Source organism: Fusarium solani (genome assembly GCF_023522795.1).
Source record: "Fusarium solani strain SB1 chromosome Unknown bctg00000010, whole genome shotgun sequence".
Taxonomy (NCBI): domain Eukaryota; kingdom Fungi; phylum Ascomycota; class Sordariomycetes; order Hypocreales; family Nectriaceae; genus Fusarium; species Fusarium solani.
This window is the reverse complement of record NW_027072147.1, coordinates 1,011,684-1,025,677: the sequence shown is the minus strand read 5'-3', so window position 1 is coordinate 1,025,677 and position 13,994 is coordinate 1,011,684. Positions and strand designations below refer to the sequence as shown.

General features: G+C 50.8%; 6 protein-coding genes across 6 annotated transcripts; 2 read left to right on the top strand and 4 right to left on the bottom strand.

The window, feature by feature from the left end:
- Window positions 1-865: 865 nt before the first annotated feature.
- On the bottom strand, window positions 866-3,074 carry MRS44_014392 (uncharacterized protein; the record flags this gene model as incomplete). The annotated part of the gene is made up of 3 exons (XM_046284295.2): window positions 866-1,250; window positions 1,304-2,617; window positions 2,665-3,074. The coding sequence occupies 3 exons, from the start codon at window positions 3,072-3,074 to the stop codon at window positions 866-868; spliced, it is 2,109 nt and encodes a 702-aa protein (XP_046127479.2).
- Window positions 3,075-4,298: 1,224 nt separating this feature from the next.
- MRS44_014391 (uncharacterized protein) lies at window positions 4,299-5,961 on the top strand (the record flags this gene model as incomplete). The annotated part of the gene is made up of 3 exons (XM_065618388.1): window positions 4,299-4,340; window positions 4,388-5,130; window positions 5,367-5,961. 3 exons carry the CDS (start codon window positions 4,299-4,301, stop codon window positions 5,959-5,961), a joined length of 1,380 nt encoding a protein of 459 aa, XP_065474460.1.
- An 895-nt stretch (window positions 5,962-6,856) lies between these two features.
- MRS44_014390 (uncharacterized protein) lies at window positions 6,857-7,333 on the bottom strand (the record flags this gene model as incomplete). Its single annotated transcript, XM_065618387.1, has 1 exon — window positions 6,857-7,333. One exon carries the CDS (start codon window positions 7,331-7,333, stop codon window positions 6,857-6,859), a length of 477 nt encoding a protein of 158 aa, XP_065474459.1.
- Window positions 7,334-8,927: 1,594 nt separating this feature from the next.
- MRS44_014389 (uncharacterized protein) lies at window positions 8,928-9,662 on the bottom strand (the record flags this gene model as incomplete). Its single annotated transcript, XM_046282412.2, has 1 exon — window positions 8,928-9,662. One exon carries the CDS (start codon window positions 9,660-9,662, stop codon window positions 8,928-8,930), a length of 735 nt encoding a protein of 244 aa, XP_046127481.1.
- A 1,362-nt stretch (window positions 9,663-11,024) lies between these two features.
- MRS44_014388 (uncharacterized protein) lies at window positions 11,025-11,837 on the top strand (the record flags this gene model as incomplete). Its single annotated transcript, XM_046282413.2, has 3 exons — window positions 11,025-11,268; window positions 11,320-11,602; window positions 11,657-11,837. The coding sequence occupies 3 exons, from the start codon at window positions 11,025-11,027 to the stop codon at window positions 11,835-11,837; spliced, it is 708 nt and encodes a 235-aa protein (XP_046127482.2).
- Window positions 11,838-12,528: 691 nt separating this feature from the next.
- Window positions 12,529-13,503, bottom strand: MRS44_014387 (uncharacterized protein; the record flags this gene model as incomplete). Its single annotated transcript, XM_046280234.2, has 1 exon — window positions 12,529-13,503. The coding sequence occupies one exon, from the start codon at window positions 13,501-13,503 to the stop codon at window positions 12,529-12,531; it is 975 nt and encodes a 324-aa protein (XP_046127483.2).
- Between the last annotated feature and the right edge of the window lie 491 nt (window positions 13,504-13,994).

Genomic DNA, 13,994 nt, shown 5'->3' with positions numbered 1-13,994 from the left:
AAAGAAGAGCTGAAATATCAGGCTCCTGTGCGACTCGAGATTCTGAATCAATGACGACCACGTAGATGAGGATTGTCGTCAAGCAAGAACCAGCAAAACAAGCGTGGGAGAGGCTGCGCCCCAGATTCGAGGCTGGGGTTACATCGTCCGAGGAAATTAGCCCAGCCCAGTGGACACGTTGGAGCTCGATCCTTGCTCATTCGCCCTCTTGGCGGGGCTAAAACGGTATTCTGCGCGACCCAATCTCAGCCTCAGGAAGCCAACCGAGGAGTCCGTGGGCAAATCTTGGGCTAATACGAGATCCATGTCAAGGACTCCCAGCCCTGTAGGGATGAAAGGAAGGTGGAGATGCCCCGAGTCCTTCGGACTTCGGGTTTGACCTCTGAACCGCACTTATCGTTTATCTTATCTCTATCTTATCTCTATCTTATCTTATCGAACCAATGAGGATCAAAGAACAGCAACGCCTGGAGGGAGACCTCATCTCCACCATTCAATCTAGACATCAATTCACGCATCACCTACCTACCTAACTACCTATTTCAAGGTCCGGTTTCTATTTCGAATTTAGGTTCATTGGCTATTTCATAGCAGTCGTTTTTAGAAACCTTTTTACTACCTACTCTATTATAAAATGTCCTTCATTCCTTGTTTTCTAATACTCATTCACCTTCTCTCTCAGCGCTGTGAATACCCTACAGTGGCCGGCAATGCATCCTCAAAGCCTTATTTTCTCTGCTTGTGGCTACTGGGGTAATCACGGATCATTCTATGTTTACAAACCATTTCAAGCCAAAGATAGCTAATCATTATGATGTATTACAATTAAGAACACTTTTCTTCCATTCATCCCTACAACCAACCTTCATTGTCTTCTCCCTTCCGTCTCCCACTCATCAGCCTCCGGCATTGGAATGTACTCATCAGTTTGTACCGACCCTTTACTAAACTTGACTTTCACATCCTTAATGTATTCAGGGAGTGGATCTCGCCCGTCTAGATCAACCTTTTCAATCTCGCTGCTTAGACTTGCCCCACGCGACAGTCGAAGCAAGGTCGAAAAGGTGTTACTAAACGAAGCTCCGTTCATGTAGATTGCAACCATTCCGATGCCTACGATGAGTGTAGAGCATGCGATTCCAAGGCCGTAGGCGAGCCAGAGGCGACTTCGGGCGTAGATGTAGACAGGATGCATGGTTGAGAAGGTGACAGTTGTGTTTTGGGGCTTAAATGCGGAGTGTTTGTTTGGCCTGGGAAGACGGTTAGTCCTATGTGCATGTATGGAATATGAGCAGAGACTTACTGTAGGAGTGGCGAGCTCATGAGACTTATTGTGGCATTCTGGAAGAGTTCTTCAAGTGCCTCCTTCAGCGGTGTAGTTCTCTGCTCCCCAGGTCCGTTCCATAGTCCTTTATAGACCCACTCACGCTCATCCGGCTCTACCTTCTGGAGTATAGGTAAATCTTTGGATAAGAGTGTCAGGTTGCTAAGAATCTGAAGCTCAGGCGTGGCGGTAAGAACTGTGCTCTGGACACTCGTGTTCCCGTGAAAGACGAGGGAATCATCCTCCTGGCGGCGGCGAAGAGTCAAACTGCCGATGAGCATATCGGTAAAGGCATCCATTAGAGCCTGGTAAGATAGGTGGCGAAGGATAGAGGGATCAAAGGTGCATTCAGAGTCCATGTTGAGAGGCGTGCAGCTCGTGTTGTTGCTGTCTGGGTTACTGCCCCAGACGCCAGTGATGACATCGAGCGTTTTCTCTTCAATCTCTTTTACCTTTAGTTTGACCTGCTGGTTTCCATTGGTGACGTTGAAATGTGCCTCGTACGTTGAGTTGCGGAGGTCGCAGCGTAACACCGAGGCTGTCGAGTCAAACAATGCCTTGCTCAGCACCTCCTGGCCTTCACTCCTGCTCTTTGAGGCCATTTCGCATGCGAATCTATCGTCAGGCCTCGAGCCCAACTTGAGTGCCGCCGGGACTATGGCCATGAAAAGAACCAAATCATTTCTTTCATTCTGTCCCTTATCAACGGCCTCCCATGCCTTTCTGCCTTGACGATCAAATATGGTGAACCCGTTATAGACGAACTCGGTCATTTTGCCACTTTTGCTATTTTCAACGAGGGCATAAGGCAGAAGAGAATCGGGCTCATTATTGAGCGGTGTCCAGGCCACGTAGCCCGGCGCCTGTTCGCAATAGCGGTCCGTGAAGTCGGTGATGCTTTCTTCAATTCGGCGTCTGGTATTTCCAGTGACCTCGTCGCATCGCAACGCCGGAGCTAGAAACTCAAGACTCCAGCTCGAATTTGGAGCAGGCGCATCTACCGCAATGATGTTTCCCTCAGCAGCAGTAGCGACAACTACTTTGCTGACAGCATCACTCGGCCCGTTATACAAGTAGTTGGTTAGATCATTGTCGCACTCGGTTGGACGGTTAGGGTTGTTCCGGTCACGACATGGCGCAGGTGACATATCCCGCCCGGGGTTTCTCGGCATCATACGAAGGAGGCTGAGTCCAGTAAATGCGACATGTGGGACCTGTAGAGACGCATCTGGGGGAGACGCGAAGCCGACTGAGAGAGTTGCAGGGGTGATGATGGACACGATGGGAACAAGCCTAAACAAGTCAGATGCTGTGATTTTAGGCTTTATGCGCGCACATACCACGCTATCACGGCGATAAGAAGAAGTAGAGGCCCTTTTAACCACGTCGAGAAGCTGACCAAGGAGATGGCATTGCCCAAGGCCGACAGCAGAACATCCATGTTGGAGATGTCGATGTCGCGTTTGCTGCCCTTGACGACATGCCAGACAGCCTGGAAATAGGCAATTGACACAGCAGAAACCACGGAGCTCTTGAAAAGAAATGCAAGTGTTGTGCCAGCCGCCAGGTTCAGCTGCTGTCTTGATACCTCGGCGCCAGCCAAATCGAAAGAATCTGCCGCAACTGCCGTTCCCGCCAGGTTTGCATAGAACAGATCATGACCGAGTGCGAAGAGACCACCAAGCAATAGGGCGCCGACCATGCTCACCGGCGTAAGCCAGTGAATCTGGCGGTTGATGTGTCGGGCCATTGCTGCAATTTTCTTGGTTAGACCTGAGACTATTGATCACCTCTGATAAGGACTCACCGAGACAAAAAATGACCACAAATGGGGACAGCCGATGTCTTTACTCTATAGAGAAGTTCTTGTTCTTTAGTTTATCTTTCTCTCCACAAACGAAGCCAGTATGACGGGGGTTGATTGCCCGTTCTTATGGACAGCTCACAGCCTGATTGTAATTTTTGCAGTATTTCAGCCCCCTTCACGCAATATGCCTCGGTACCTATTTTTATCGAGCCTAGGCGAATTTCGACTTCACTGCGGCCGAAGGGTACTTGACAGCCGACTCTCCTTCTGCAGCCAAGAAGTAGTCCTTCCTGATTGATACAAGGCGCTGGCACCAACCATGCAGTTGCTTCGCCTCTGTGCGTTGTTATCAGTTGTGACAATGATTACGCCCATGTGATTGGTTGGAAAACGAGCAGCCGCTCGCTTAATTGAGTCCCATGTGTTCAGCCGGGCTGGGGAATCTTGATCTTACACCTCACACCTCTCGGCCGAGGAGACTCTTCAGGGTTGGGAACATTGTGTGTTCTAACCCACATATAATCGAAATAAACTTTGAGACGGTAACTTTCCCGCTTGCTTGCATATTTATGCCGCTCGCTAGATCCGGGTTTCATGTGTGAATTGGTCAATCCTGTCAAAGACTGCAAGCTTTACAAGGCCGTCAGTCACCATGGCATCGACCTAACAACTTTTACACGAGTTTGGCTTTAACCCCGATATTCTTGGCTTCTCCTTCCATAAATTAAAGACTTGGAAACTTTTTCCGGTTGGCTGGAGGAGCGCTTAGACGGAGCGCAGACCAGACCAGTCAACCAGCAGATTTTCTCCGTCGCTTGACAGCAATCAAGTGAAGGATTGCGATTACACAAACACTGCCGATGTGTTTGATCCAGCAAGAATGCCTCAAGATAGGTAGGCAGTGAAGAACAATGCCCGTTTTCATGATGCGAGGGTCCCACTACAGTGTGAGAGAGGTCAACTGGCGCTTAGTTGCTGAGGACGCGCCTTTGTTGGCAGAGCAAACTTTGGGCACCGTCTCAAAGAAAGATTGGTATTGTAGAAGAGGACCCACGGGGTCATTCACCTGGAATACTCCCGCGCCTTCCTGGAATTTCCATCGGGCTCTGTCTTTTTGTCCTGACGCACTCTGACATCTACAACCCACATTTCGATACACTCGCCACAATGGAGTCTCCATTGGAAGAAGCATTCATGGGTTTTGAGGAGGTAGGATCATGAACTGAACCGTTCATGAATACCGCTCACATATACAGAGGACTCAAAGATGCCGGAAGCCGATGGTCATCGGACTCTACGGCATATCGGGCTCGGGAAAGTCATTTTTGATGAACCATCTAAAGAACCACACCCTAACCGATCATTTCGCTTTCTATGAAGGCTCCGATATGATTGCCAGCCTCGTGCCGGGCGGCCTTGAAACATTTCAGGCTCTGGGCGAGCAACGAAAAGCTGGCTGGCGTGGAAGAGCCATCGAAGAAATCAAGAAGGACGCACTTGCGAACAAAAAGATTGCTGTCGTCACCGCGCACTTCATGTTCTGGTCTGAGGAACAGGTTATCGGCCAACCGGTGTATACACTCAATGATTTTAGTGTCTTTACCCACATCATTTACCTGAACACACCACCAGAACTCGTCTCTCATCGCCGCTTGGACGACAAGCCGAGGGATCGACATTCGGCTTCTATTGAACATTTGAAGAAGTGGCAGGAGGCCGAGATCGTTGGTCTGCGCCATCTTTGCCCCCAGCATGGTATCTTGTTCCATGTTCTCACGCATCCGGCATCCCTGTGCAGCAAGGCCTTGGCTGCAGTCGCGCATTTCTGCCAAACCAACATCGCTTACTCCAACCACAACAACATAGTTGATCGAGTCGAAAATCTCATTGCCGGAGTCGAAAATGATCAACTGGAAACTGCTTTGGTTCTGGATGCCGACAAAACCCTGACGCCGATGGACACGGGCGTATTGTTCTGGCAAACCATAGATCGATTCTGGTCACGGGGTACGAGCACCCGTCCGCTACAGGAACTTTTTGGTGGCCCCCTGGGCTACGCAGACAAAGCATTTCATCAAGCAACCTTGCTTTGGTCAAGGCCCTGGGGGAGAGGTATCCTTTCAAAGCACGACAAGCTTTACTCCCTTTTCATGTATCTCCCCGTCTCGACGAGGACAAGCTGCCGCGAGTGCGGCTTGATGACCCAGACTTTGTTGAATCTGTCTTATGTCACAGGTTCAAGATGCTCCATGCCACGGACAAGGATGCAACAAGGTTGCTGATGTTCCCAATGAAAGATGCGGCTACTGCCTGCCCCGCAGTGATGGACATGAAGCAAAGAGTGGGACTGTATCTGGCTACCGAGTTCGTCACCCAGCTGATTGGTCTCGAGGAGTATTTTATCCTAGAAGAGCCTCCAGATGAGATCAGGAATGAGTTGAGGGCTCGCCGGCTATTTGGTGAAGAAGACACCTTGATCATGGGCGTAATGGGTGATGGGAGGTCCATGGCACGCGGTGTCCGCGAAGCATTCCCATCCACCATGCTCATCTTCGCCGCATCTACATCTGACATTGCGGATCATGATGTGCATTACAAATACACGGTGATCTTGGTCGACTCCTCCATCAACAGTGGTCAGACGATGATCAGATTCATTAGACACATCCGCAACTGCAATCCTAGAACGCGAATCGTGGTCATGACTGGGGCTGTCCAGGCCAAGGCAATCGAGAGAACGGGTGCTCTGCGTTCAGCCATGCAGCATTCGCACTCCAGCCTCGTTGCGCTCACGGTATTAGAGGACAAGCCGACTGGTACCGATAACTGACTCTTTAACACGAGACTTGAGACGGAGCTTTCTTTAGCATGTAGGAGAGCAAAGGTAGCATTAGCTAGTTAGTGTACTAGTGGATAAGAATCGTGAGAATTGGTCATTGGCTTGGGCTTGATTTCACTGGCATTGTACAACATTATCGCAATAGGCTCGGTAAAGCACTCTGCGAGGCGTTTTAAGTGAGCAATCTCCAGATCGATTAGATAAGCTAGTAAACCTCAACTTCTTCTGCATCTGATGCTATGTTGTGCACAAACAGCCAGGCTACACGGACTCGAACATAAACCTCCCTCCCCTCTAACTGATGCCCAGGCAATGTGATAAGGAGAACGTAGTGCATCGGCTTCTGCAGTTCTCGGCACTTATCCTTACCAATTCCAACCCTTCACAAATCCGAGGCCTTAATATCAACCTGTTGATTGAGTTTGACTTTCCGCGCAAGGTCAAGACGTGTCAGGGGGGATCCCTCGCCAATGCCTTTAAAGCAGGTATCTAATGTCCGAGACAATCTCAGCGTCGGATGAAAGAAGGCACTCATTTCTCAGGTCGACCTCGTCAAAGGGAACTTCCATGTGCGTGATTGGGCTCCGATAGGCCAGGCAAAACGCTTATGATGTCACCAAGAAGAGCTCTAGCGAGGCAATCGTCCTACCAATGAACGCATTGGATTCAGATTATCAGTCATTAGTAGCTACCGCATCAATGGAGTGTGCATTCCCATTTGCTCCAACTGGTAATACGGCAGAACGGTCCCTTTCTATACAACATTAGGAATCGTCCCCGTTTGAGCAACTGCTGACTCTGCACCGGAAAGGACGACTACTTCACCTTTTACAAGCTAAATACTTACTTAGCTCGCTGCATAAGTAGCAAAACATGAATATGATAACTAATAGTAAATCTCACCCCAGTCCTCACAACTGTACCCACCATCGGCTGCGCTGGGCCTCAAATATTGGGCACCATGTTTCTGGAGTAGCTGAATGATAGAGTCGTATCCTTTGTTTCGTGCAATATCCATCGGACGGTCTTCGTCTTCGTACCATCCATCCACTTCGGCTCCGGCCTTGAGGAGCATTTCCACAATCTGCGTGTGTCCTTGTTCAACCGCCTGTAATACTGCGTCAAATAGCTCGGGTGAACGGTTGATGAACATCTGGAGCTTGTAAGTTTTCCATTTTTCGTTGATCAGGGCCTTGACCCAGGGAACAATGCCCATGGCACAGGCTATAGGGAGAGGATGATTGCAGTAGCGTTGGAGGCGTGTGTAGAACACCTGACTCTCCGAGCAATAGTTCTTATACCGCCAGATGGAAACACGAGAGGATGAGAAGAAAGGACGCGAAAAGTTGAATATCCCCTGCATATCGTCTTCGCAAAGCCTTCCATGCTCCAACCACCCCGTTATCGCGTAACGCCGGAACAAAGGGTCCAGTGAGCAAGGTATTGGCTGCCAGTCTTTGCTGTGAGGCTGCTCCCATTGGCTCTCGATTGCTTCTAGGCATCTGTGGGCCGCGTGTCGGTGACACGGATGTCTGTCGATTCTGAAGATTAAGTGACATAGGTGTGAACACAAGGGTGATTTGTTGAATGAGACATCCTCAACTTGGTTGTTTTGCCCTCAACCATACGCAGCAATTCTGACATTACCAAGCCACAGCCTATCAGAGGGTTGAAAATATGCGTACCACGCCAATGAAGTTGATGCATGCCGGGATTGTTTCGCCCACTTCAGTTGAGCCACTCACCGGCCTGGCACAACACACATGACCCTTGCAGAAGCCTGAATCTGTCCCAGAGCAAATTCACAACCCATGAGACGGTAACGGCTTCGTCTGCGACGATTTCAGGAGACCTTGACTCTGTCAGCTTCGACTCCGACGAAATATACCACAACCGCGTTACATGTTCCTTTTGCCGGCTATTATACAATGCCTCCCACTCAGACACTGGATCTGGCATGTAAGATAAAAGGTATTCTAAGTGAGTTAATACTTGAATTCTAGATATAATTCCGCTTTTTAATATTATTTCTAAGACCTAATTTAGTATAATAATTTTCTAGAACTTATATTTAACATTTTGTTTTGCTTTACCGACTCACGTCCTCTGCCTCTTTACTAATAGTATGCTACAACTACGCAACCTCTAGTAGCCGGCAGTGTCACACCAACGCCTCAAACATATCCCTTATGGCCTGTGTTTTCAGGCTGCCGCCAAGGTAATCACGACTCCATTTGGTATTCAAGACAAGCGATTCTGCAACCAGCCTCCTGATATGATCCATCAAGCTTGCAGCATCAGAGTCGCCCCTAGTATGTGCCACGCGTGGAGGATTTTTGATTTTGCCAACATGGATGTGAAGGCAACATGAACTCTCTAGCCCAAAGAGTTCTGCTCCGGTGGCATCACTTCCTGCGCCTTTAGAAGCAGCAATCTTCCTGGTATAAAGATCGACTACGAGAGGAGCTCTACGAAAGGAGGCAAGCAATGACCCCGTGTCAGAAGCTCAGCGAGATCGCCGACGTCTTCTACATCATCAGCCGCTCGCATCACGATGGATACCCCCTGCGACACCTACACAACTTCGCCTTCTCGCATCTCTCGGTGTACGTCGAGTTTGCCGCCGAATACGATATTTCTGGCCCCTTCTGGACAAAGTCGACTTAAACTAGCAACCGGCTCTTTAACACCACGCATCTGGCTTGAGTTGAGATTCTTTCAAGCATGTAGGAGAGGAGGGTGTGTGGACTGGTTAGTGTAGCAACGGATAAGAACCGTGGAATTGGTTATGGGTTCAGGTTTTGATTCCACTAGCATTACACTATGGTCCTAAGCTGCGTCCCGCTTCGCCCTCTATCGTCAAATAGACAAGCAGCCCCTCCACAATAACTGAGGGACGAAGTTCTCAGGTATCTGGCAACAGCCTAAGCCTGCTACGACCGGCTGCGCGTAGCCCGTCAGATTTGCGCGAGGCCGCCGTCGACGGCAACCTCGCTGGCGGTCATGAAGCTGCTGTCCTGCGACGCGAGAAAGGCAGCCACCGCTCCAATCTCCGCTGGATCGGCCATACGCTGGAGCGGATTGAGCGAGGCGAAGACCTTCATGCCCTCCTCCCCCAGCGCTTCCTTCGCGAGCTCAGTCGCCGTCGGCCCGGGCGACAGCACGTTAACCCGGATGCCGGTGCCCTTCAGGTCCTCCGCCCAGGTCCGCGCGAGGTTGCGCACGGCCGCCTTGCTTGCGGCGTAAAGGCTGAATGCTGGGGAGCCCGTGGTGCCAGCGCTCGATCCGGTCAGGATGATTGAACCGCCCTGGCCCATCAGCGGCAGCGCCTTCTGGACCGTGAAGATCGAACCCTTCACATTGGTGTCGAGGATTTCGTCACAGTGCTCGACCGTGATCTCGCCGAGCGGAAGCTGGTTTCCCGTCCCGGCATTGGCAAAGACGATATCGATGGTTCCGCGCTCAGCCTTCACCGCCGCGTAGAGTCGGTCGAGGTCGGCCAGATCGGAGACTGAGCCCTTTACCGCGCGGGCATTGGGCCCAAGGTCGGCCAGAGCCGCGTCGAGCGCTTCCTGTCGGCGGCCGAAGATGAAGACGAAGGCACCCTCCTCGATGAAGCGCTTTGCCGCTGCGAGGCCGATGCCGGTAGCGCCTCCGGTGATGACAGCCGTCTTTCCATTCAGTCTAGTCATATTGTGCATCCTTTGTGAGAGTTGCACGGATCGAGGTGACGGGCTGGCTGGCAGGAAACTATTATGTTGAGACAGGACCAATCGCTGATATCGTGAGGTCTGCTAGGCTGTTTTTTTACCATGAAGCGGTAAATGACTTGATAGAGCTGGTTGAGGGCAATAAAGGGGTGAGAGGTACCATTTATATAGAGATGCTACTAGAATTCTAGCAGATCTTATCTATCTTATCAATCAGGTTAAGTGGTTTATAATCCTTCATTATGCAGGCGCGCGCTCCGGAATATAACAAGCGCCTTGTATCTCCCCTGCGCGCGCTCCGGATGTAACAAGCGCCTTGTATCTCTAGATCAGTCATAAATTGCTCTGAACTACCAGATGCGACTTCTTCCCTCACGTCTGGTTGACTAATCCTCAAGTACAATCTGTTGTTTGCCGAGCGGGGCCACGTCTGCTGGATCTGCAGAAGTGCCAGAATTGTCAAGGGAGGATGCTCTGTCTGCAGCTGATACCACGCTGGTGAAGCTTAGATCTAGGCTATTGACTTCGTCCCTGGCCGCCTTGGCTCTTTGCCGTTTCGCCCAATCCCTGCCATTACGATACGCAGCAGGGCCTTGTTGAAAGGTATTGAAGTCGTTGGTCATGGCAAATGCTTTGGGTCATGACATACCTAGGCTCTACTCTCGGCCCGGGTGGTTCTATCGGGTGAGTGGTATACATCTTCAGCTGTCCATCTGAATATGAGCAGCTAATAGTGTAAGCCTTGTTGTCAAAGATTGGCTGTGGAGCCTTGTAAGAGTGAAGAGTATGTTGGCCTCTCGCTCCGAGTGCCATATCATAGGCAAGTTGACGTTTAGCAATACTACGTAGCTGCTACCCTATCTGACCCTTTGACCTCGAGCAACATATTTAGTGCTGCGGGCAGGTCATGCTGGGTAGATGGAATGATTTGGCTATAGGAGCAACGACTAGCATCATTGCTTGATTAAACACCACACTTCCATGTTGCCCCCCACGTTTAACAGAGCTAGGGCTTATGATCAGTGGTTCAGCCACCGGAGGAGACGTTCTTTACTCTCCGACTGACAAATTGCTTGGGCTGACAAATTGCTTGGCTGACAATATCACATCAAAGACGGCCATGACGTGCTATGGCTTGATAAGGATTAACATACGAGTCATATACCACTAGAAGTCAGAGTATAGAGTGCTATAAGTACGACTGTATCCAAGTACTCGACTATTTATAACGGCTAGAAGGCTTTATGCTGAATAGAACTTGCGCCTAACTACTCCCCTTTTGAGGCACAACAAAGTACGAAATACTCCCAAGTAACTTATCCTTGGTCGATCCAGCATTAAACCATGGCCGCCAAATCCCCCGTTGTCCTCATCCTCGGCGCAGGTCCTAATATCGGCCAGGCCGTCACCCGCACCTTTGCCTCCAAGGGCTACAAGGTCGCCCTCGCCGCCCGCTCACTGAAGGAGGCCGACAGCACCGAGAACCAGCTGAACATCCCGAGCGACTTCTCCAAGACCGACGATGTGGTCAATGCCTTTACCAAAGTGAAGAAGGTGTTTGGCATCCCCAGTGTCGTCATCTACAATGGTAAGCCCTCGTCCCCCACGGTGCCGTTGCTGGCCGACTGACGCATCGCAGTCAGCGCCGTGCACTTCACCCCCGCCGACGACCCCTTCGCCATCTCCTTTGCCGACTTCAGTGTCGACACGACCATCAACATCCACAGTGCCTTTATCGCCGCGCAACAGGCCGTCTCGGGCTTTGCACAGCTTCCGGCATCGGCCGCACGCGCCTTTATCTACACCGGTAATGTCCTCAACGTCGCCATCCTCCCTAGATTTCTCGCAGCGGGTGTCGGCAAGTCGGGCGCCGCTCACATGATCTGGGCGGCCTCGGCGGCGTACAAAGACCGTGGATACAAGTAAGCCCTCGATCCGCTTCCGGAATTCGCGCCTGGGAGACTAATGACGTGAAGATTTTACTATGCCGACGAACGGAAGGCAGACGGATCACCCAAATACCGCGTCGACGGCGACGCACATGCAAATCTCTACTGGGAACTGGCCCACGCCAAAACACAAGGCCCGTGGCTGCAGACATTCGTCCAAGGTGTGGGATATAAGAGTTTCGACACCATATATACGCCTCTCTCGTGAGGCATTACTGACGTGGATGTTTCGGCCTCACCGACAAGTTGGGATCTGGAAGGAGGACACCAATGGAGAAACTAGAGCCGAGAGGGTTAGATTAGCCAAGATCTATCAGTCTTCGTTTTTTTAGCAGGCCTTCCAAGCCGTGTCCTTGGAAGTGCATTGTATTAGGCTGAGCGTTGGAGGTTCTCCTATGACCAAGTCATGCCTAAGGTTGTTATTATAGTAGCCAAGCGATGATCAAACCCATCCAACACTTCCGCAAATGCTCTCCTGGAGCCCGAATCGGTGTGTGAACTTGGTGACGCTTCTCAATGAAGCCATCAGCCATAATAACAAAAAACATATTTATTACACATGCCAGCATTAACACCCAATGCGGAAAAAGGCCATAACCTAATTAAAATCCGAATCGTGGTTATGGTCGAGTTATCCAGGTCGAGTATCGCTGACATCAATGCAGAAACGCCACAGCTGTGAGCGGACTCGACTTCTTTCAGAGCACAATCCTCGGGATGACGAGTGTAGGCTTTGGCCGTCCTGACCAGACTAGGCCCCCAGGTAGTGGTGATAGAGAATCGTAAGTTCTTACAACGTGCTTGCAGAAATGAAGAATGCCTGCTGATTTACAATGTATACGAACAAAAAGAGACAAGAATGGCCCACCCGTGATGACATGACATAGCGCCCCAACTACTTAATACAAACTGACTCGCCTTGAAAAGCGACGCCGCCAGATTATCACACACATGAACCCCAGAGCCAGAGCCGACGACCCAATAGTTAACCACTTGGTCACCAGCTCCACATGATCTGCCGTCCAGTTCAATAACTGCCCATCCAGCCTCTGCCACGACCGTCCCGCGGCGTGGTGAACCACGGAGTCCCCATAAAGGTCTTCAAAGATGCCCAAATTGCAATCTTTCTCGTCATTGAGCCATAGATACTGCTGGAGGGCTGACGTCATCATCATCGGACCTGTCGACCAAAAGACCTGAAGGTATGGCAGAAGTATCCATCGTGATGCTGCACCTCCGCGACGCTTGGCTTCTTGCAGCGCCCATAGAAGAAATTTCGATCCTTGTTCCGCCATGAAGAAGTGGTTGCTTATCCCAGCGCCGTCTCCGGTGGGAGGAAAGAGTTCTTGGAAGCCGAGATGCTGTAGACAGATGAGTCCATCGGCCGACATTAAAAATGCGTCCAAATCCGCGTACACGCCTCCCTCTGCATGCACCACCACAAGTCTGGCCATATCTGCCCGCTGAATGTTCTCCGGATAGCTCTCATAGGTCGACCAGAGCCAAGTGTAGTTCGTCCTGATAAGCGAAACGACATCGTCCTCGGTCCATAGCTTGACAGTGTAATCCAATGGTTCAAGTGCTGCCTTCCAAGATTCGTGTGATGCTTCAGCTGGGTAGGTGCTGACGTCGGCTGTCTTCCAGATCTGATGGATCACGTTGGGAATGAAAAGTGCAGATTGATAATGCGTCTCGTTTGCTGAGTCGGGAGGAGGGACTTGGCATTTCTTGACCGTCTTGGCCGTCGCTGATCTTGGCTCGGCTTCGACATTGCTGTTGGCGTAGCTCAGAAGATGGAGAAAGACAAGCGCGGCAAGAAGTATAGGTGTGAGTAAAAGGGTCTTGTGCAAGCCCCTACGAAGATGCTTCTGCATTATCCACAACAAGACCACGCGAAGCGAAGAGAATGGAGGTGCAAATCTGCAGAAACGACGAGAAAAATCAAGGGTCCAGCGCTAGATTCAGAGAAAGGGCTGAAGTGGGCACAAGATCGCCCTGCTTCAGGTGGAATGCACTTTGTCTCAAACATATTGAGAAGGCGGCGCCCAGTCAGTCATTTGTATCACACGCATTCGCTTCCTGCAGTCACACGAACGAAGCTGCCAAGACCATCATCAACAGGAAAGATCAAACGAGAAGCCTGTGATACGCCTGTTGGTTAGAGAGCCAAGACGGTAGTTTGGGCATCACGTTGGCGGGCATCACAGTGTGACACCGCCTCTGCAACCACTCTGCTTCCTTTTTCGCTTTTTTCTGTCACGGGGCAACGGGCTCAGCCTGCCACGTATTGACGCCTCGATACCAATCAGGCAATTTGGTCGCGATGGCTGCTAGGGCTGAGGATTCTAGACCTCGAGCTGAGGTG